Below are 20963 nucleotides of genomic sequence, written 5' to 3' on the forward strand. Positions count from 1 at the left end.
TTTTGCGATCCATTTCTTAGCAGATCTCCACCGATTCAGAGGTGTAAAAGCTGGCTTTGGTGGCCATGATAACGCCTCATTTACTCCATTTCCAGGATCAATCAGGTTTGTTGTATTTGTTTTGTATTATGAGTTGTCTTCCGGTAATTCGTCGAACCTTAGCATCGGCGTAGCGAGAAAATCGAGAAATTGCAGGGCCGTAGCAATATCACACCGCAAAGTTGAGAATAGTGAAGGAGCACGAGTTCGGGAGAAATTACTGTACTTATATTTTCAAATATATTTCAAAAGACTAGAAAATTTTAATAATTTATTTACATTCTAAAACATTCCGAATACACTTACATTTGATTTGTCATTATTAATTAATTTAATTAAACGGAATTTAACGTTAATTTAATACGTATTCATTAAATTTAATTGAATTACGAATTACGAAAAGTATTTTGAATATTATTCGTTAAATAGATTATTGTCGAATAATTTATATTAATATATAGATTTATACAAGTTCGTGAATATTTGACTACTTTGGTATATTATAAAATTATTTGTAAATAGATGATTTTTTTGAAATTAAAATTGAAGAGCTTAAAATCAACTCTATAGCTTTTTGATTTCAAGACTAACAGAATTGCTATAATATTTCTGTCTCACGTTTAGCATTATCAATAATTTTTACACGAATTACATAACGCGGGTTTAGGACAATTATTATTTGTTTTTAACCCTCAACTGATACGGTGATTTTCACAAAAATAATTAGTATATAGGAATCATGATTCGTGATAGACTCCAAATAAAAAATGCAAAACGATGTGTTATCTAATTCTAGACAATCTATACAGGGTGTCCCATAATTATGTTCACACTCGGAAAGGGGTGATTCCTGAGGTAATTTGAAGTAATCTTTTCCTTAAAATTTTCGAAAATGCAAATTGCGGCTTCGTTTCCGAATTATTAACGAAAAACAGTGACCAATGAGAGATCGTGTGTGGCTGCCGCCCAGCCCTCGCGACCGCTGTCGCTACATTAGATGGCCGCGCGACGCGGCATTGGCTGCAAGGGCAGAGCGTCGACCGCACTTGCTTTCCGATTAGTCCGTGTTTTTCAAAAAAGAAAAAAAAATTACTTCAAATGACCTCAGGAATCACCCCTTTTCGGGTATTAACATAATTATAGGACACCCTGTATATTGTATTTTCTTCTTAGTTAATGCATAAAATAATAGGACCATCATTTCAGCATATTATATTGTTTTCACGTGTTTAGGATAAACACTAATACGATATTTTGCTTTTATTTTAGTGCAACATTAAATGATAACTTAGGAATTAAAGCAGGTGTTTCACCACAGACAGGGTAATTATAGGAATAGATTTAGCAATCCTAGCATCAATGCATTTTTTGTACGAAAAGTTATTTACGAAAATAGAGCTACATAGCTCTAATTTAAAGCGATGTTACTATTTTATGGTACTCATAGTAAAATATCTATAATATGCAGTAGGAATGAAGCATGTACAAAATGTTCAATTTTCACTAATGAGTCTAAATGCATGAATAAACTGTGACAGTTTTGATATCTGCATAAATCTTGCATCTGCATAGCTATACGCGCACTCGTGCAGTGATTTAATTTTATAATTAAAAGGCTCAAATCAACTGCTTATAGAAATTATTTTCCTGATTGTATAATATCTACAGATATATTGAATATATTTAACGTTTTATGTGCCCTAAGATTTACAGGATTTCACGATTAAACACAAAATTTTTATATTAAACTCCATTTATGTTCTGTAGAGAGCAGACACTATGCACAAGTTACATGCGTTAGACGATTAGTTTTCGTATCTATAACAAATGAAACTATCAGTAAAATGAGTTCTGTCCAATCATTTTTTCTTATAAATTTCAATAACATCTCAACTTCTCTTGTGAATTTCGTCCTTGAAAATCCTTTTAATATTTACACTCTCAGAGCGTTTACACTTGCCATTAAATGTGTTATTTCTTCAAAATTTTCTGTTTATATTTTTTCAATTTGAGTTCTGTAGCGTTCTTGATTAAAGCTTCCAAAAGCGAAAAAATCTCATCCTTGTGGTCGAACCAGGAATTAATAGAGTAACAATATTGTAATCTCGTATCGTTATCCGTATCGTAGACCGTAATCATGATCGTGTTCGCAGCCGTGTTCATAAATCGCAATCGTGAGCGTCATCGTAATTTGCATATCGACATCCGTTGCGATATGCCTCGTGGCCTGCGAGCGGGTTCCTTTTATTGGTGCGCTGGTCGAACGTTACGAGACTTTTTTCGCATTAAATATACCTTGATATTTTTTTCGAATCAAAGGACGTAAGGGATTTGTTGTTAGATAAATATGAAGAATATTATCAATAGGAATCTCATCCATTTAGTTGTAAATCCACTTCATGCTCGGAAATTTGTGTAGGAGGATAATGCATTGACCTCGTACAATGTATAATCAACTCTACAGCTGATCTGTATACGACGGTGACGAACAGAGGGACATTACCGGCAGGTTATAACCCTTATTAATAATAAATAACCTTATTAAGAATATTTTTCACATTTCTTATACAAACCAATCCTTTACACTTTTTAACGGAGTTATACAATATCAATAAAATAGCTTTGCGAATTATTCGTTACATTCTATTCGAATACGAAATTATTTAAATTAAAGTGTCATTTACGTAATTCGACAGGATTACTTATTGTTAATCTCCACTGCACATATCGTATAAAAATTTCATATGATACACATGAGGTATCATGCACACCAAAAAATTATAACGACTGTCACGATTAAACTACATACTATTTTGGGTCCGAAAAATTAGTAAATATTCTTCAGACAATCTGAAGTAAGGATGAACAGAGTTTTTCTTAAAAATATCACTGTTACGTAGTAAAAAAAATTCGGGAAATTCACGCTCCGTAACTTGTTTATTACTTCGAACACAGGCTGAATCCGTGGCGACCTTATGCCAAAGTCACGTGCAGCTGGCTCTCGAAGTTCCCACGTTCGCCTCGCATTGGTCACTGTTTTTCATTAATAACTCGTAAACAAAGCCGCAGATTGCATTTTCGCTAAGGAAAAAGTTGCTTCAAATGACCTCAGGAACATCTCATTTTTCGGAAATACGATCATTTTGGCACACCATGTATATTTTTCCTATAGTTTCTTTAATCGGTCCAGAAATCAATTTTATTAGAAAGATAAACGTTGCATGATTTGCAATTTTTCATTTCTCAGAATGCTTACATTGAGAATTTATCGCACGAAGTTCTTCAAATTCTGTTGGTTAGTAAGACAAATATCATTGTTTCGTTTTTTTTTGTCCCGTATTCTGTCCAGCGCTCGTACGTGCGAGATATATTTACAACGAATTCCTTCAAACGCAATCCTTCAACTTCCAAACATGGGTGAACTTTGATTTCTGCGTTTATACGTAGATTATTTCGCTATACTGAAAATTCGAAAGACGTGTGTTACTTCAAATATTAATTTAATATGTACAGTACTACGACATAAATAGCTGTACTATTGATATAATCACTTCAACCATATCATTGTGACCTAGAGTCAAATGAAGTAATTCGTCGACAATTACAAAAATACATTTTTTAGTAAATTGAAACGTATTACGTATTAAAATGATTTTAATGTATGTGACAAATGGTAAAATTACATTTTAAGTAATACAAAAATTGTCATTTCTTCATGACGAGTGTATGCGTCATGCACAGCAAAGAAGCTGTTTTGTCGTAATTGACAAAAATATTATAATATTTAATAAACGTTCCTTGGCAATATTAATAGTAGTAGTAATGTACAAATTATACTATCCTACGTTTCTAGATAAAAAAAATGTGATTTATTGCATTCCTTTGCCTAAGTATTTAAATAAATATGAAGAAATATGGTTAATACACATTTATATATGTAATACACATTTTGTTAATCCACATTTTTCTGAAAGCTAATTATTTTCTATTCTTTGTAATAAAAGTCTTCTTAATTGACTTAATAATTCGTCGCTTATATTTTTAATGTGATTCAAATGAAATCTACAAGCATAGGAGCTTTTAAGAAACGTACGACGAACATGTTTGTACATCTTGTAAAATTCTTTTTTATTATACATATATGTACCTTATAAAGATTCTATAGTTATGAAAAAGATGGAGAAGGAAAGCTCATTTCAGCCGTGCATTATTCACATAAATTAAGGTAAACCCCAGCCAAATTTTTCCAATCTATAAGTTTTCCTAATTACGATCGTAAACCCGTTACCACCGCCAAGTTGTTCCATTCTCATTATTGAAAACTACAAATATTTACTTTAAATCAAAGTATTTTAGTTTTTAATTTGCTTATTACATATGTCAAAAAGTTACACATTAAATAGAAAATGAACTGTTCTCCTTTTAATTAGTCTAAAAATTTAATAATCATAAATGCGTATTTTTCGTACAAATTCATTAGAAAAGTTCACTTTATATTTGAAAGATTTAATTTCAAAAGGTAGTGATACCAACAATGTTAGTAATTAATACTTTGAAAAATAATTCTCCGAAAAGGCTTTTAACGTAATGACAGCCTACTTGTAGCAGAAGGATATTATCAACTTAGTAACTATATGTTATTCATATAACATGAGAATTTATGCTGTACTTCGAGGTTATTTTATACAAGAAGACTTTGTACATATTTCTTATCTATAAACCAGCTCCATTCTGACACAGTATAGATTTTTCTTCTTTTCAGGTTTTAAGATGAGAATAAAATAAATAAAATAGACGTATGCAATATACATATGTAACAATCATTCAGTTATTTACGTAAGAGATTTGAATAGTAAATATAAATGAAAAGTTTTTGAATGTTGAAAGCAAATTTAAACTTGTCATCCCAAAGTTAAATAACTATTACAAAATAATTAAATATAACTTTTTACAGGGCTATTGATGTGTTTAAAGATAATGGTGATAATGTCTTTTTATGCGTACATCATTTGTGATAATGTAAATCATCAATCCATGTCTCCCATCACTAAGCACAGTAAATTCTTCAATTGTCGCTCAGCTTGAAAAGACATATGGACAACTTGGGAAGAAGGGATACGATTATTCGGATCTCGTGCCTCATTTTTATAGTTGCTGACAATCGACATAACCTTAACTATGAAAAACGAGCCACGAGCTTGAATAATCGTATTCCCTCTTCCCAAGTTGTCCATTTATATTTACAAGCTGAGCAACAATTGGGGAAAATTTACTGTATTAAGAGTTTAGTCATTAAAAAGATATAAAATCCATAAATATGCAGGTAACATGTCAATCTTGATGATCTTTATTTAAATAAATCAACTTTAATGTTAGAAATGCAATCATTCTTAAGTCCAAGAATTTCTTTTTAGACATCTTTGTCATTATATCAACTTAAATATAGGAGGTTCTACTGTATAAACTCATGTATTAACACTAATATTGAATGATGATGGATATCAAACTAATTTTATTTTAAAAGATAGGTGGTACTAGAGCAATTAGAGGGCGACCAAGCGTGAGTGGTCAATGATTCAGTGGTATACTACACTGACAACATCATAGAGTGCCCGATGGAAACGTACCCCAGAAAAGCTGGGCCGGCGTCAAGCTTCCCGGAGTCAGTACTGCAGTTTTGTTCAGGACCCATCTCCACTGATAAAAAAGGTCGAAGTATTTATTTTAATAAACACATTAAACACAAATTAAAGGATCGGTATCAAGTATATTGATCTTTTATACGTTACAGATATCAGCATGGGTCTCAAAAGTCCAACCTTACCTTCTAGAATCTACTTCAAGTATCGGTGGGAACCAGGCAACGTCGTGCTCCTGCAAATTAATGATAACGGCCCTTTTTTGGGCCTCGAATTCACTAGAACCTTATTTAGTCCAGAAGTGGGAACATCAATGCTCGAATAAAATACAATTCTCTCTATTACCCAAACCCACAATTAAACTACCTACTACTTCGACTCCAAAAAATTAGTAAATATTTTTCAGACATTCTAAACTAAGAGTGAACAACGTTTTTCATAAAAATATCACTATTACGTAGTTAAAAAAAATAATCGGTATGTTCACGTTCCGTGACTTGTTCATTGCTTCGAACGCGGCTCGAAGCCTTTGCGCTCCACGGTCGTAGCCGCGTGCCTCTCGTTCGCTGGACTACCTTGCAGTTCGCGCGCTTGCCTTTTATTAGTTAATAACTCGTAAACAAAGCCGCGGTTTGTATTTTCGCTGAGGAATAAGTTACTGCAATGTCACCTTAAATGACTTAATCTTGGTATGCCACGAATGATGCCGTGCCACTGATACGGCCCTGTAATTTATCGATTTTCACGCTACGCCAATGCTAAGATTCGACGGACTCGGTGTACACGTATGCTGCGACACACGACGCGGCTCCTTTGACTCGAATTCCCGGAAGACAACTCATAATACAATGACATAACCTTTTTCAATTCTAACATTTTAAAACTGATTGATTGACATGATATAATTTGTATAAATATTTCTAATTCAAATAAAATGAAACACGATATAATTTCGATTACATTTATTTATTTAATATTTATTATGTAATTCGTTTTATTTCATTATCGTTGTGACTATATAAGAAAAATACATTGTTATACGTATAAATAATAACTGTATAGCATATTTCTAATATACGCTAAAGTAATCTATTCACCACAAGTGTCATCATAATTATGTATACGTTAAAAAGCTGCATTGATATTATACATAATTATGCATATAAACTAATTAGATACGTGAAAAATGATATTCTATACTGAATTATTTTGTGGTGTGTCATCCTTAGAATCGTGTAGTATCGTGACCTACGGTGATGGTATTCTTCTATTTCGTAAAAACAAATAATGTAAAAAAAAATTAATTTATGAATAATTCATATTGAAATTTTGACTGCAAATTTTTACCATTGTATGAATACGTACTTACTTATTTAATTTTCCTTGTCCAAGATAAATAATTTTAATCCCTGCAGCATGCGTGTCATTGTCTCGAAGGCCCTACGTAATTCATTATTCACAATCCCATGAAAGATCATCTGATTTTAAATTCCCGGGTTGATGGAAAAAGTAGAGTAAACTGTTCATTCGTACGATCCGTCAAACGCGTAGGCTCTTTCCACCGTGTCTCCGTCGAAGGCATGTCTTCTCCGAATGTCATCGAATTGAGTCATGTCTTCTCCGAATGTCGTCGAATTGAGTCACGTCTTCTCAGAATATCGTCGAATTGAGCCATGTCTTCTCCGATTGGCAGTCGAACATAGACCTGGATAGCATAACTTCACTGATATTTTCTTTCGAACGACATACATACCTTCTTTGAAGTTGCCTTTAATATTTCAAATGTTAAAAAACGGTATTTCAAATGCCTTTTTCGCAAATAAAATAAGTTACTTGCTACGTGTAATGAATATACACGGTTTAAAGCACGTCGTGCTTGGTATCATTTTAATTGGGAAAATCCGACCACTATATTAAAAAAATTTCAATACATATAAATTTAGGAACGAAAAAGTTAAGGCCTCTCTCTCTCGCGCGCGCGCGAAATGTCGGCAATCACAATTCCGACCCAGCGACATTTAGGGAGAAATTATTGTACTTAAGATGACCTCAGGAAATACGATAATTTTAGGACACCCAGTATATTGACTTCAATATTTTATATAAAAGTCATACGCCACACATTATCAAGATCTGCGATAAATCTCTTAAAATAATCAGATTTTTTAGAGCAACATGATAAGAATGTAGCCCGCAAACACTTCTACTCACATACATGAACCTCTCATCTTATCTATGATTGATTATGGCATTATCCGGTATTTTCCAAGAGGTCCGTAATCTAAGAGATAGCTAGAAGAAATCCAAATAGAAGGAATTATACTTGCGATGGAATACAGGGAACCTACTCCCACCAATGTTATCATGGCAAAGGCTAGAACTCCGTACTTTGAACATCGGGTCATTTGTCTGGACTAAAAATATCTGTTAAAAGTTATCGCCAATCACTTGCACCCTTTTCATTATACGTTGTTAGGCTTCTGTGAAGCGTATACAGAACAGAAATTGAGATCCAGTAAGGAAACTCGAAAATGCAATCCGCGGCTTTGTTTTCGAGTTATTATCGAAAAACAGTGACCAATGCGAGGCGAACGTGGGAACTTCGAGAGCCAGCTGCACGTGGTTTTGGCAGAAGGTCGCGACGGATTCGGGCTGTGTTCGAAGTAATGAACAAGTTACGGAGCGTAAACTTTCCGGATTTCTTTAATACGTAACAGTGATTGTTCCGTTGTATGACGGAACCCCTATAAATCAAGCGAGGAAAAATGTTGTCCTCGAGTCAAACATTATTGACCATCCACGTCCGTCCCTGGGAAGAGGAAAATTGCCAGATGTGGATAACCCAGGAACCGAAGGCCCTAGGAAATAGCGTATTTTGGACGAAGCAATCGAAATGCCAGAACACCCGTAGTAAGCAATTTCGTTGAAAGCCATTTCCGTCTTCTATTCAAGTATTTCTTTTATGATCCACAGTTGGTCACCAAATGTCATTCCTAGTCGTTTTTTACGATATGCATGTTCCGCCGAGAAGAGGCATTTTCCGGATCATTGTTTGCTACGGCTTATCCTTGGGACACTCGGATTCCTTCGCGGGCGTCACCCGAGGGCACGAGCATTACCTGCGGGGGACCCTTACTTTGAGGCGGTCACTTTCCTAATTTTGCAATCCAATCAGTCAGGGCGATCGTTTCCCTCACTCCTCGCAAGAATTGAACAATCCACGAATCCGACTGTCTCAAATTTAGAACACACCCACACCGAATTTACCTCCGAGAACACACAACACACAACAGTCATTCTACCATCAACCCGAACACGGAATAGTCTACTCTCTAAAAACTATACTCTGTATCGATGTGAAGCTGAATGTTCAAATATATTCCAAATTAAAGAAAAGAAACTCAGCTTATTATCCCTAGCATCTTGAAAAGTCGTAGGGAACCGCGAACATCAAATACGCGGAAAAACAGTGATAATTTTAAGACTTACTTAGAATGACCTTAGCTACTCCCCATTTCCGTAATGCAAAACATTTTTGGGACACCCTGTATAATAAAATCCATTACTTCAAGAGTTATCGATTGTTAAATTTACGTAAAAAATCTAAATTAACCAGTTCTTAATTATCCGATGATGTGACAGAAAGAAATTTCTTTTTTAATAAAAAGAATGATGTCAGCTTGATTATTTATTTATCGCTGTATATTTTTTACTCAATAACATTACAGCTGACGTCAAGCGAGATAGGTATAACCTATACCTACATAACGTGGTCTTTATGTTTTGAAATGATGCTATAATAGGCGTAAACAGCTGATTATTTTATGTGGCCCAGTATGCGACGCAGCGATGTTTTTTTAAGAATTATACAGGATGTTCCATAAATATTTTAACAGCCGAAAATGGGAGGTACCTGAGGTCATTTATAGTAACTTTTTCCTTAGCGAAAATTCAATCTGCTAGTAATTTAACCGTGGCAGCCGTTTTAATTTTCTAGCGTGCGTGACACCTCGTGTGTACCATGTGAAATTTTTAAGCAAGCTCTACAGTGAAGATTAACAAAGTACATATGTGATATATCAATAAGTATATCATCTAAACTAGTCCTTCGGACCGCAATTGCGGTACAATAACAGAAATAGATTAGATTAGTCGGAGTGAATGTCGCATTCGGAATATAACTTCTTCAAGAATGTCGCAGTTCGGAATATAACTTCACATCGACCAGTGAAATTACTCAAGACACCTTTGCGACTGTAAGCTTAAGAATTTTTTAAAAAATATTCTAATGTCCAATTTCCATATATTTTCCTTCTTTTCACTTCTATTCGACATGTACAGTGACTATCACTTAAAATCGTGCACCTGGGAATTCAGCTGATTTTCATTTATAAAACGTGATAATTGTGAAACACATATACAGGGTATCCCTGAAAGATATGTAGAAGCGGGCGGATGATTCCTCATAGAAAAACATGAAAAAAATATAGGATAGCTAACATGAATTTTTATTTTTTGTTGACATTCCAAGCAATAGCAAAATTTTAAAAAAACATTCTAGTTATGGTGTAGTAGACTGGATCCTCTATCATCTAAAAAGAAAATTCGAGTCGTTTAGTCCAGTTCTGAAAAAGTTATTGCGTTTCAAAAGTTATCCGGACATTAATGGGAATTACTGTATTACCATTAATGTTCGGACAACTTTGAAAACGCAATAACTTTTTCAGAACTGGACTAAACGACTCGAATTTTGTTCAGATGACAGAGAGATGATTATTTTTTACCATTCTTCTTGTAAAACTTTCTTTGGACTTTCTTTATTTGTAATGTGGCGGCGACAAGCCGGCGCCACGTCCCCGCCATGTGTTTAGTTTTAAGGCGAAAGGATGTTTGGACGAATGGACCGGGCTGCATGCTGTGCGTTAGCGTCGAGCGAATGTCTAGACGATTGGTTTGAGTGTCGCGTAGAATGAATGCGTCTAGTCAGGATAGAGTGAAAGCGAACCGTGAGAATGAGAAAGAATGATCTGGATGGGATGCATCGGTGAGCGAATGGCTAGTTCAGTAAGAACCCTCGTCGGGAACGGTACGCGAGCATCGCGAGTTTTGTTCCGGCGTCATTTGTAAATAAAAGTAGTCCGATTGTAACCGGGTTCGATTCTTTCTTCCCGTTGCCGATCCCACCTCCTCAGTAATATTATGTAATCGTATTTTGCTTTCCAATTTATTCCACACATGTTCTATCATGTTAATATCCGGCAATTGGGGAGATATTTGAAGAACTTTATACAATAAGTAACCTCTTGCCACGTAAGAATTATGCTTTGGATCGTCGGCGTAAAATTTAAAATTCTTTAAAAGCCCCATTTTTCCTGCACTCTGCTTTAAGTTAATTTTTAATATACAGGGTGTCCCAAAAATGTCTCGCAATCCAATCCGGAAATGTCATAATTTTGGAATACCCCGTATTATTGATAAACACTAAATTCCCAACATCGGACGCCGATATGTGGCCCCACACCATTTCAAATCCACCGCCAAATTAACCGCAGATTGAAGATGCTTAATGTTTATTGCTGTATTTGGCTTTCTCGATATCATTTTCCAAATAAGCACAAATGTTAAATATGGATTAAATTTTGAATGAAAATTAGGGTTTTGCAAAAAGTAAAATCTTTTTTTATTTATTCTCTTGCAAATTCGCGTCTCCTCTTTTTATTCTACAAACTTATCGATGGCTTCTACCGTGCAATTCTACCATGATAATTTTTTCTTCTTAATACTCTTTTAATGATCGATTCACTTGCTGCTGTATTAAAAAAATTTTGAACATCTGATGCCAATTTGGGAGCACTTATTATCGGATTTTCTTTAATTTTTCAAATAATCCATCTCTCATTGGTTGCATTCAGTTTTTTATCTTCCTTGCCTCCTTTTGTAATACTTTTGATTGTACTTTTACACCGATTAATAATTTCAGTTAAAATTTAATTTAATATGATATTATTATACTAATACTAATATTATATTAATATTAATAAGCGAAAACTTTATCACTTAGGCTCGTGATATATCTACGTGCTAGACTCAGGTCTAAAATATAAATATAAATATATTTTTCATATTAATATTAACTTAAATATTTTAGGAAACCAGTGGAACGTCATCCTAGACGAAATTTTTATTTTTGTAGTTTATACACCCTCCGTATCGAAATGATTTCCTGATTTATAAATTTGCAACGAAATAACATACGCCATTTGATTATATACAATAAAAGTTAAAGAAATACTTATTACACTCGTATAGCTGTATCATACTTAGTAAATTACGCTTACGTCTTGAAATTAATAACAGAGCAAGCAAAAAACATCATTCTTTAAAATGGTACGTCTTCAACAATACAGTTATATTTTTTGAAAAATGTGTTAACACAATAAATTAAAACTATTTAGTAGAATGTAAAAGTATACTTTGCATTTTAGCCATAAAATCGTGTATTTGCAGAGCAATAAATTTGTTACGTAAGTTCATCCGCTAATAAAATTATTGAAAGTAACACGAACTGGTACACACAAGTGTGATTATTATAAAAAACACATGAGTTTTTTATTTTTTTTCTGTCATTTCAAATAATTTTTAAATAAAATTTTTGAAAAAAGAGGTTCCTGAGGTCATTTGAAGTAACGTTTTCCTTAGCGAAAATGCAATTCACAGCTTTGTTTACGAGTAATTAACGAAAAACACTGGCCAGTTTCGCATAGAAAAGTCATTTCGGTCAAAAGAAGTTTGTGTAGGAGTTATTTAATAATGATATTACTTGCAAGTAAATTATTTCTCAAATAATATTTCAGAATTTATTTCTATGTATGCTTATTTCAAATGAACTTATTTGTTATCTTATTTGAGACAAGTATTTGTCGTTTTCATTTGTTATATTTATTTCAAATGAAAAGTGCCTATCTCTGTTACCAACAGTGTACGACTTTTACTGACTACTAATAATTATTGAAAATTTTGTTGTACTGTTGTTGTATATTAAATCAAGAAGTATTAAACTACACGTCTATATACGCGTTTTAGCAATTTCCCACAATTATCACGTTTTATAAATGAAAATCGGGTGAATTTCTACGTGTGTGACTTTAAATGTCAGTCAATGCATCATATTATCGTAAACATATCAAAAATAATACATATATACACAGATTTTGGCAATACTTCCGAAAGGGACCTATCGCAGATCGCAATCAAGATGGCATTTGAATGGTGTATACATGAGGGGGGAGTGTCCTAAATATAAAATTCTAGCTACGGACATTTTGTAGTTTTTGCGATATTTACAAAAAACTTTGAATGCTATATCTTGAAAGCTTTGCATATAGACAACTCTGATTTACTAAATGACGCTGATCCAGACGTTTTTAAACATGTATCTTCCTTGTGGTCGTATCTAAGCACTTTGTTAGGTTAGGTCTGGGTTAGATTATTTTTCGAACGAGCGGAGCGATCGATCCACTCTAACGATTCTCACTTCAACAATATTAAGTATCTCTGAAATCACTGAAATTAAGCTCTCTGTTTTCTATAAAGTAGATTCCTTTTTCGGAAGTTTACCCATCATAGTAGCTGCCATGAAAAGTCAGAGGCTTCTGCTGACCTACACGTCGCTATAGACGCATAGGTATTTGCAAGATTCATTGCGATGGTAGCTTAGGTTCTTCATTAATACTTTGAAAACTACTAAATGTCCGAAGCGAATATTTTATATTTGTGACCCCCCCCCCTTCCGCCGTCAAATGCCGTTTGCAACGGCACGATGCAAGGAAGTTCTCTGTATCGCGAAAGTAGAAACAAAAGGATTCAACGAGCTCGCTTGAGAATAATTGTGTGTAAACTGTTTGCGCACTAAATGAACCGTATAATAAAATAATTCACTTGTATAATAAATCACAATAAACTTAACGATTCGATAATGATAAAAACCAATGTAACAAAAGTAACAATAAAGATATTATCGCAGTAGCAAATGCACAAGGTATTATACTTGTGAATTCTGTAATAGCTCGAATGACACGGTACGTACTGGGATTTCCGTACATTCGTAACGAAGAGTGTGAGTGAGGCTGACCGCTACGGTTACGACCAGGCGAGAGCAGGATGCCTGGCACTCGTTACGTGAGCACATCACCCAAAGACGGTCTCCCGTGCAAAACAAAGAGGTTGGTGCAATTGAGTAATGTCTTCACTCACAGATGGCAGGCCCTGTCCCTCCCAATGGCATCGTTGTCGATCAAGCATGGCCAAACCCGAACAGTTCAGCGATATGTCTCTTTCTGAAGTTTACCTGATTACATTGTCCGACAAAATCAAACTTTTTTTCTGGGTTCCTATAGCCACTATGAAATTCTTATAGAGTTTCACTCCCTGAATAAGAATCCGAAAACCGAATTGCTCCATCACCCTCAGTTTTTTAAATAAACGAACTTTTGAAAAAACTCAAAATTTTCGACAAAAATGAGATATTGCATGAAAAGTACAAACGTTAGAAAGTTCTAATTGGTGTTAAAAGATAGAGGAGAGTTTCCCGAATACAGTGGCATGAAATTTATTAATTGGTTTTGGTCCTAAATAGCAATAAATTAATGTCAAAGTTTAAAAAAGTGTCGACGTGCACAGTTTCTTCGCAATATTTTTGTATTTTTACGAAAAGTTTTTTGTACAGCACGAAAACTCTACCCAGGATCGGATTCTGTAGACATTTCTGAAGAAGAAACGGTCCGGTAAAAGTGTCGGAACTATATACATTTTGAGTAGGTCGAGAAAATGTTCGTCGGCAACATGTACACGATGTTTTGCCGCAATGTGCTTCGCTGCTCGCTTCTCTCTGTCCGACAGGGCCGAAGCTATGGGTAATCAACACCGATGGAGGGATCCAATGGGACACTCACTTAGAGTGTGGGGCCATTTTTTTCAGTACTTCAATGTGCTGTCTTCTTTTACATATTTTTATGGATAATAATCACCAAACTGTGAATCATAAATTAAAAATGGAGAAATAATAAAAGAAAAATAATGAACAAAAACTATTCATTTTATTCTGAATTTGTTCGAATTACAAGCATATCATGTATACAGTTATCATTTAAATTATAACGATAATACGATCATAAATAAATAATCATTTTCAAAACGTTAAACATCTTGAAACATATCGTTAAATATATGTTTAAATATTTATTTAATTATATGGCGTAGAAGTCAAAATTATACTAGTGTTAGAATACTTTTGTTACCAACCCCAAATACTCTGGTGTGATTTTTTGTGTGCAATATATCACAGTTTGGTGATTATTATCCACAGAAATATGTAAAAAAAAACAGAACATTGAAGTACTAAAAAAAATTCAAATATTATTTACGAAAAGTGGGTGCCCTATTGGATGTTGATTACGCGTAGCTCGGCCCTGTCGGACAGAGAGAAGCGAGCAGCGAAGCTCATGGCGGCAAAACGTCGTGTACATGTTGCTGTCGAACATTTTCTCGATCTACTCGAAATGTATATAGTTCCGACACTTTTACCGGACCGTTTCTTCTTCAGAAATGTTTACAGAATCCGATCCTGGGTAGAGTTTTCGTGCTGTACAAAAAACTTTTCGTAAAAATACAAAAATATTGCGAAGAAACTGTGCACGTCGACACTTTTTTAAACTTTGACATTAATTTATTGCTATTTAGGACCAAAACCAATTAATAAATTTCATGCCACTGTATTCGGGAAACTCTCCTCTATCTTTTAACACCAATTAGAACTTTCTAACGTTTGTACTTTTCATGCAATATCTCATTTTTGTCGAAAATTTTGAGTTTTTTCAAAAGTTCGTTTATTTAAAAAACTGAGGGTGATGGAGCAATTCGGTTTTCGGATTCTTATTCAGGGAGTGAAACTCTATAAGAATTTCATAGTGGCTATAGGAACTCAAAAATCGTGTCGGACAGTGTTATTTATGTAGTGTTTACTTTAACAATAAAATTATAAAGAGTAAAAGTGAATCTGTGTGCGGTGTATAAAATTCGATATGCTTATTTCATTTGTTTTGTAATCAATGAACTCTTTTATTTATAGAAATTGTCTAACATAAAAATGTCATCGTTCGGCGAAGAGTATAATGAAAGAACATCTGGTGTCACAAAGAAAACTATCTTTAATAGTCAGAACCAATCTATTATATCTTTCCGTGTTCAATCCGAATGTAGTGCAGATGAATGGAAAGAAAAGTCAGCGCAAATAGTTTGCGACATTCTGAAAGAGCGTGATGTGATTGTAGTCAGTAAAGGGGACCAACTGATGGATTTGATAAGTGACGATGTCAGGAAATCTCATCAATATTACGTACATGTTAATACAACGAAAGTGAAATCATTTGTACCAGAACCAGAATCCAATATAATGCATTATGCCACATGGGTAAGAAAGCTTCCGTTAGAAGTAGTTGAGGATCTCGTTAGCAGTCCTGAATTTATATTTGGAAATCTGTGGTTCCTCGTTCCGTCTACCAATAGCGCACAAATTACTGACGATGTGCGTCAACTTACACCAAGCACCTTCGCCGAATTTCCTCATTTATGTAACGAAGCAATTTCTTCTCCCGCAATGTACGATGGCTGCGAAATTTTATGGTTCAACCCTGACAAAAGAACCGCGCTTTCTGTATAAAATGCTTTAATCAAATAAACTATGTAAATAATTTATAGAATAAATAATTGTAGAATAACAACATTCGTTACACATAATAAAATTCTGTAGTCCTCATAATTGAATAAAAAATAACAAAATCTTACTGTTATGCATAATTAGGTCTCCAATCTATTCACATCTGTTTAGAGCGAGACACGCAACGTAAAAACCATGGACATTAATATTATTTTTGTAGGTATATTGTTTTTAGAATATTATTACATCGGCTGTCCTGCGGCGAACAACCCCTAAAAAGATAATAGAAGAGGTTACTACGAATCTGTTGGGCCGTCAGTTGATAACTGGTCACCTAGCGATCAAGACAGGATATCGGTAGAATTAAATTTAATTGTAATAAATAATAATATAAATAAATAACAATAAATGTCTCGATGCGTGGACTTCTGCGATGGCGTAATAATATGTGGGATTCACAACAAAACACACACAAAAATAATTGCTGGATTTAAGGTTTATTTGTTATACTATACTTTTCCGTCTTCATCTCTCTCACCATACATGGCGTAGAAGCACTCTATCTACGGGGACTGCATCATTTTAGAGACTCTCTAATAAGAGATACCCAATGAGGGTAAAGTTAGCACGTTGGGCGACTTTTACTTTGGTAGTTGCTTCATTGCTTTATGAATATTGCCGTTGTTACGTTGTAAAAACGATTGAAATAAGAGTAACAAGTTGACTTTCATCCTTATAAGAAAACGTGGCTTCGGTTCCAGCCCTTGTACTTAGTCGCCACATCTGCGATCCGTTGTGCTATCGGCGCTGAGTTTCGAGGATCTCATATCTAAACAATGTCGTTCTTCCTCGATGTTCGACTTCTTAAAATTCCAGGGTTCATGCAAAACGTACAGAAAAGTGTTCCATTACACTCTCCGCCAAACGCGTAGACTCGTCCTCAGTCGAACCGAGCGATGTCTTATGCTACCGTCACCTAACTCAGCCATGGCTTCTTCCTATCGGCATCTAACTCAGCCACAGTCTCTTCTTACCGTTGTCGAATATAGGCTCGAGTAGCATAACTTCACTGATATTTTCTTTCGAACGACATACGTACCTTCTTTGTTGCCTTTAATATTTCATATGTTAAGAATCGGTTTTTCTAATACTTTTTTCGCAAATAAAATAAGTTACTTGCAACGTATAATGAGTAAGTATGGTCTAAAGAATGTTGTGTTTGGTATCATTTTAATTGGAAAAATCTGACCAATATACTAAACAATTTTGATGTATAAAAAATTAGAAATAATAAAGTCATCGTTTTTATCCTAGCATTACAATATATTCGTAGTAATACACATCAACATGCTGGCCGCTGCCATCCCAGGTAGTTTCGCTCTCTCTCTCTCTCTCTCCCCCTCCCTCCCTCCAACATCATCCTCGGACTGCAAAAAATTTTGCAAGAATTTGTGTCGGTAAGTGTTCTTAATTTTGGCAAAAATATCAATAATATCAAAAATATCAACAATTTCAAATTGAGTGTCCATTTCAGATTGTCCGTCGATCCCGTGTGCAGTACAATTATCCAGTAGCAGGATCATATTTTCGACAGCATCCTGCTGGAGGACCACGCGGTGGTATTTCAGAGCTCTGAAATTATTAAATTTGCTCACTGTCAAGGGCTTTAATTTGTGCGCACCCGTGGCATTAGCACAGCCCGATTGTCAATCTATCCTTCCTGACCTTTTACCATAAACCTTTCTTTCAGAGGAACCGGCAAGCGTTTTCCTGGAAATATATTCCCACAAAATTCTGGTTTTATCAATGTTATAAATATACTCCCAGGAAAAAGTCTCTTCCTGGATTCTCTGTTGAAATACTCTCGGCGAACGCCTCCGCTGCAGCGGTGTCGGCACTTGTCCTCTCCTCCGACGCCGTCACTCAAATATTGCCGTCTGCTCAAATCTCCATAATCATCCGCGACTTGCTTGAAATTAAGAATCGCGGTTATGGACTAAAATATCTTCACATCTGCATGAGACAGTTCGTAATAGACACCTGATCCGGTGTCTGCAGGATTTTGTCCAAAATAGGAACCCCTAAAAATCTACAAAAACCAATCATAAATTTTATTATTAACGCTATTCTTTACACTATGCTGTTTATTTTTACGCTCTTTCGAGCAATTTTCCAATTTTCTATACGCCTTATACGGTTCACCGTGCTTTTCGCCATATGTATTGGCAGAGGTTCCGCAGTCCAACTGAAAAATAATTATTTATTAATATAAACAATAACATACAAACTGAAAACCTGCATATTAAGCGCATGTTTATTCCACGAAGAAAATTATTTCGATCACTGTATGCTAATTGACTTGATCTTCAATGTCTTCGTATAAAATATATCCTCATAAAACTATAATATGTAAAATCAAAAACAGTTAGTAAATATTCGCTTTATGATTCGAATAATAGTATAATGCCCGAATAAATAAACGTAATAGTTTGTTCGGATAAATAGATAGAATAGCTTGTTCGAATAAATGGATGAAATAATTTGTTCGAATAAATCGGATACTGTAGACATGGGTGCAAATAATATTTGAATTTTTATTCAGTGTTTTATCTTTTTTCATATATTTCTCTGAATACTAATCAAAATTGAATTGAATACTAATCAAAATTCGATGATCTTTATATTTTTTAAATTATGTAAGTTTACGACTTCTCGTCGCGAAATACATCACAGTTTGGTGATTAGTATCCAGAGAAATGTGTGAAAAAAGACAAAACACTGAAGTACTAAAAAAAACTCAAATATCATTATTCAAAATATCATTATTCGACCAGTATCGAATAAATAATTGTATTTGATGAGAATTTATTTCGAACCATATTTATTGAATAAAATTTTCATCTTTTATCTGTATCTTTATTCGGAGGCTTCGAATAAATTTTCAATTCAATTTTGGTGGATCGAATAAACGCGTTGCCGGCCATCGAGCCCCAAATGTCAAAGACCCAGCGATTGACTAACGATGTACAATGTAAACAGATGAACAATCACACACGAATGAAAATTAAAATTTTTACATTTTTCAATATACTTTCATAAAAGCATTAAGATTAAATTGAGGATCTTTTCCCGATAAAAATGAGTTCAAACTTAAGTGCAAACAGAGATTTTTTTATTGATAATTAATGTTATGAAAAAATTATAATGTTTTTAAAGAACGTCCGAATGATGTCGTGTTTAGAGTCATTTTTATCGTGAGGAGCTCCTCAATTTATTCGTAATAGTAGTTATTCGTAGTTTCCGATCATATATACTAATATACAATTTGCAATTTTTTCGAGTTATAAAATATTCTTATATGCAGGTAAGATGAATGAGGAACGTAAGTGGGATCTAAATAAAGTAAACAAATATAACGTAACACAATCTTTCACTTATTATCAAAGAGAAACCACACAGAAAACAAAATGTTATGTGGCAAAAAGTTTCCGGTCAGTACAAATGTTGGAAAAAAGTCTCTGATCATTGAATTATTAATATTTTGTTACATTATCACGTTCTCATATGACACTTTTAATGCATTGGGGGCATTGACACTGCTAAGTTTTCACAATCCCTAGACAAAATTTCTTTCCACGACAATTGTATTGCATGTCGAAGTAGCATGTACAGCATATCTTTAATCTTTAGTTTTTCTCATAAATCAATTTTATTAATTTTGCCCATATGTTCTCGATTGGGTTCAAGTTGGAGCTGTTCGCAGGTCACTTCAATGTTTTAATATGATTTTGCTCTAAATAATCTTTTACTAATTTCCTGCGGTGACAGCTTACATTGTCACCTTAAAAAATGAAATCTGAAGAATCTCCGAACCATTCCTCTATGCTTGAAATTAAGAAATCTTCTAAAATATATTAATATATTAATATGTTTCTGCGTTCACGTTCTGGTACATAATGCATAGTTTTCCCACTTCCCTTTCTGTGATACAACTCCATATCATATAAAATTATGGTTATTTTTGTTTATGATTCATGCAATCTTTATTAAATTTTTCGTTAGATCACTGCCAAACAAATTTTCCTTTGTCATTCACTGCTCCAAGGCAAACACGAGACTCATTGCTAAATATTACTTTGCACTAGTCCTCCACAGTCCAATTTGCACGTTCCTTACACCTTTATTATATTACTTAGCGTACTCTGAGTACATCCTATAATTTCTGCGACATTTCTTTGATTATTACCTTGTTTGAGAAGTTCGATTACTGTTAACCTTAAATTGTTTGAATACGACTTACATGATGGCACACACGTCCATCTTATTTATCTACTGACTGAAATGTTTTGTATTTCAGATGCCATAGCAATATAACCGTTTGTTTACATTTTCACAGGCACTTGTGTTTGCGCTTGCTTCCTCCGCTTAAGACATTCATAGAGCTAGTTAGTTGAACCATGGTCGGAAACTTCTTTCCACATAACATTTTGTTTTCTCTGTGGTTTCTTTTTGATAATAAATGAAAAATTGCGTTATTTTGTATCAATATGACAAATCTCACATTTAACATC

At 34.2% G+C, this 20963-nt stretch overlaps 2 protein-coding genes and 3 long non-coding RNA genes across 6 annotated transcripts in view; 3 read left to right on the forward strand and 2 right to left on the reverse strand.

The window, feature by feature from the left end:
* LOC117229414 (uncharacterized) overlaps nt 1-20963 on the forward strand; it is a 75095-nt gene that overhangs the window by 38606 nt on the left and 15526 nt on the right. The window lies entirely within an intron of this gene.
* On the reverse strand, nt 2578-9565 carry LOC143263805 (uncharacterized). The gene is made up of 6 exons (XR_013037130.1): nt 9433-9565; nt 7048-9281; nt 5864-6945; nt 5667-5736; nt 3296-3500; nt 2578-3214 (listed from the first exon to the last, which is right to left on the reverse strand). It is a non-coding gene; the product is annotated as an uncharacterized LOC143263805 (long non-coding RNA).
* On the forward strand, nt 5456-6628 carry LOC117229394 (uncharacterized). The gene is made up of 2 exons (XR_004492541.2): nt 5456-5748; nt 5831-6628. It is a non-coding gene; the product is annotated as an uncharacterized LOC117229394 (long non-coding RNA).
* LOC117229390 (uncharacterized) lies at nt 9800-16532 on the forward strand. 2 transcript variants are annotated; one of them, XM_076528545.1, is made up of 2 exons: nt 9800-9934; nt 15805-16532. In XM_076528545.1, exon 2 carries the CDS (start codon nt 15823-15825, stop codon nt 16393-16395), a length of 573 nt encoding a protein of 190 aa, XP_076384660.1. In that variant the 5' UTR covers nt 9800-9934; nt 15805-15822; the 3' UTR covers nt 16396-16532. The 2 variants fall into 2 exon arrangements, with proteins under 2 accessions (XP_076384660.1, XP_076384661.1); XM_076528546.1 differs by lacking the exon at nt 9800-9934 and adding an exon at nt 13761-13900.
* On the reverse strand, nt 16871-20840 carry LOC117229393 (uncharacterized). The gene is made up of 3 exons (XM_076528547.1): nt 18433-20840; nt 18118-18361; nt 16871-18024 (listed from the first exon to the last, which is right to left on the reverse strand). Exons 1-3 carry the CDS (start codon nt 18496-18498, stop codon nt 18017-18019), a joined length of 318 nt encoding a protein of 105 aa, XP_076384662.1. The 5' UTR covers nt 18499-20840; the 3' UTR covers nt 16871-18016.

Source organism: Megalopta genalis, chromosome 1 (genome assembly GCF_051020955.1).
Source record: "Megalopta genalis isolate 19385.01 chromosome 1, iyMegGena1_principal, whole genome shotgun sequence".
NCBI classification, from domain to species: domain Eukaryota; kingdom Metazoa; phylum Arthropoda; class Insecta; order Hymenoptera; family Halictidae; genus Megalopta; species Megalopta genalis.

Coding starts and splice junctions, on each gene's coding strand:
- LOC117229393 (XM_076528547.1), bottom strand. CDS start 18,498: ATGATTGGTTTTTGTAGATTTTTAGGGGTTCCTATTTTGGACAAAATC. Junction 18,362..18,432: donor TCCTGCAGACACCGGATCAG/GTGTCTATTACG, acceptor CTTAATTTCAAG/CAAGTCGCGGATGATTATGG.
- LOC117229390 (XM_076528545.1), top strand. CDS start 15,823: ATGTCATCGTTCGGCGAAGAGTATAATGAAAGAACATCTGGTGTCACA.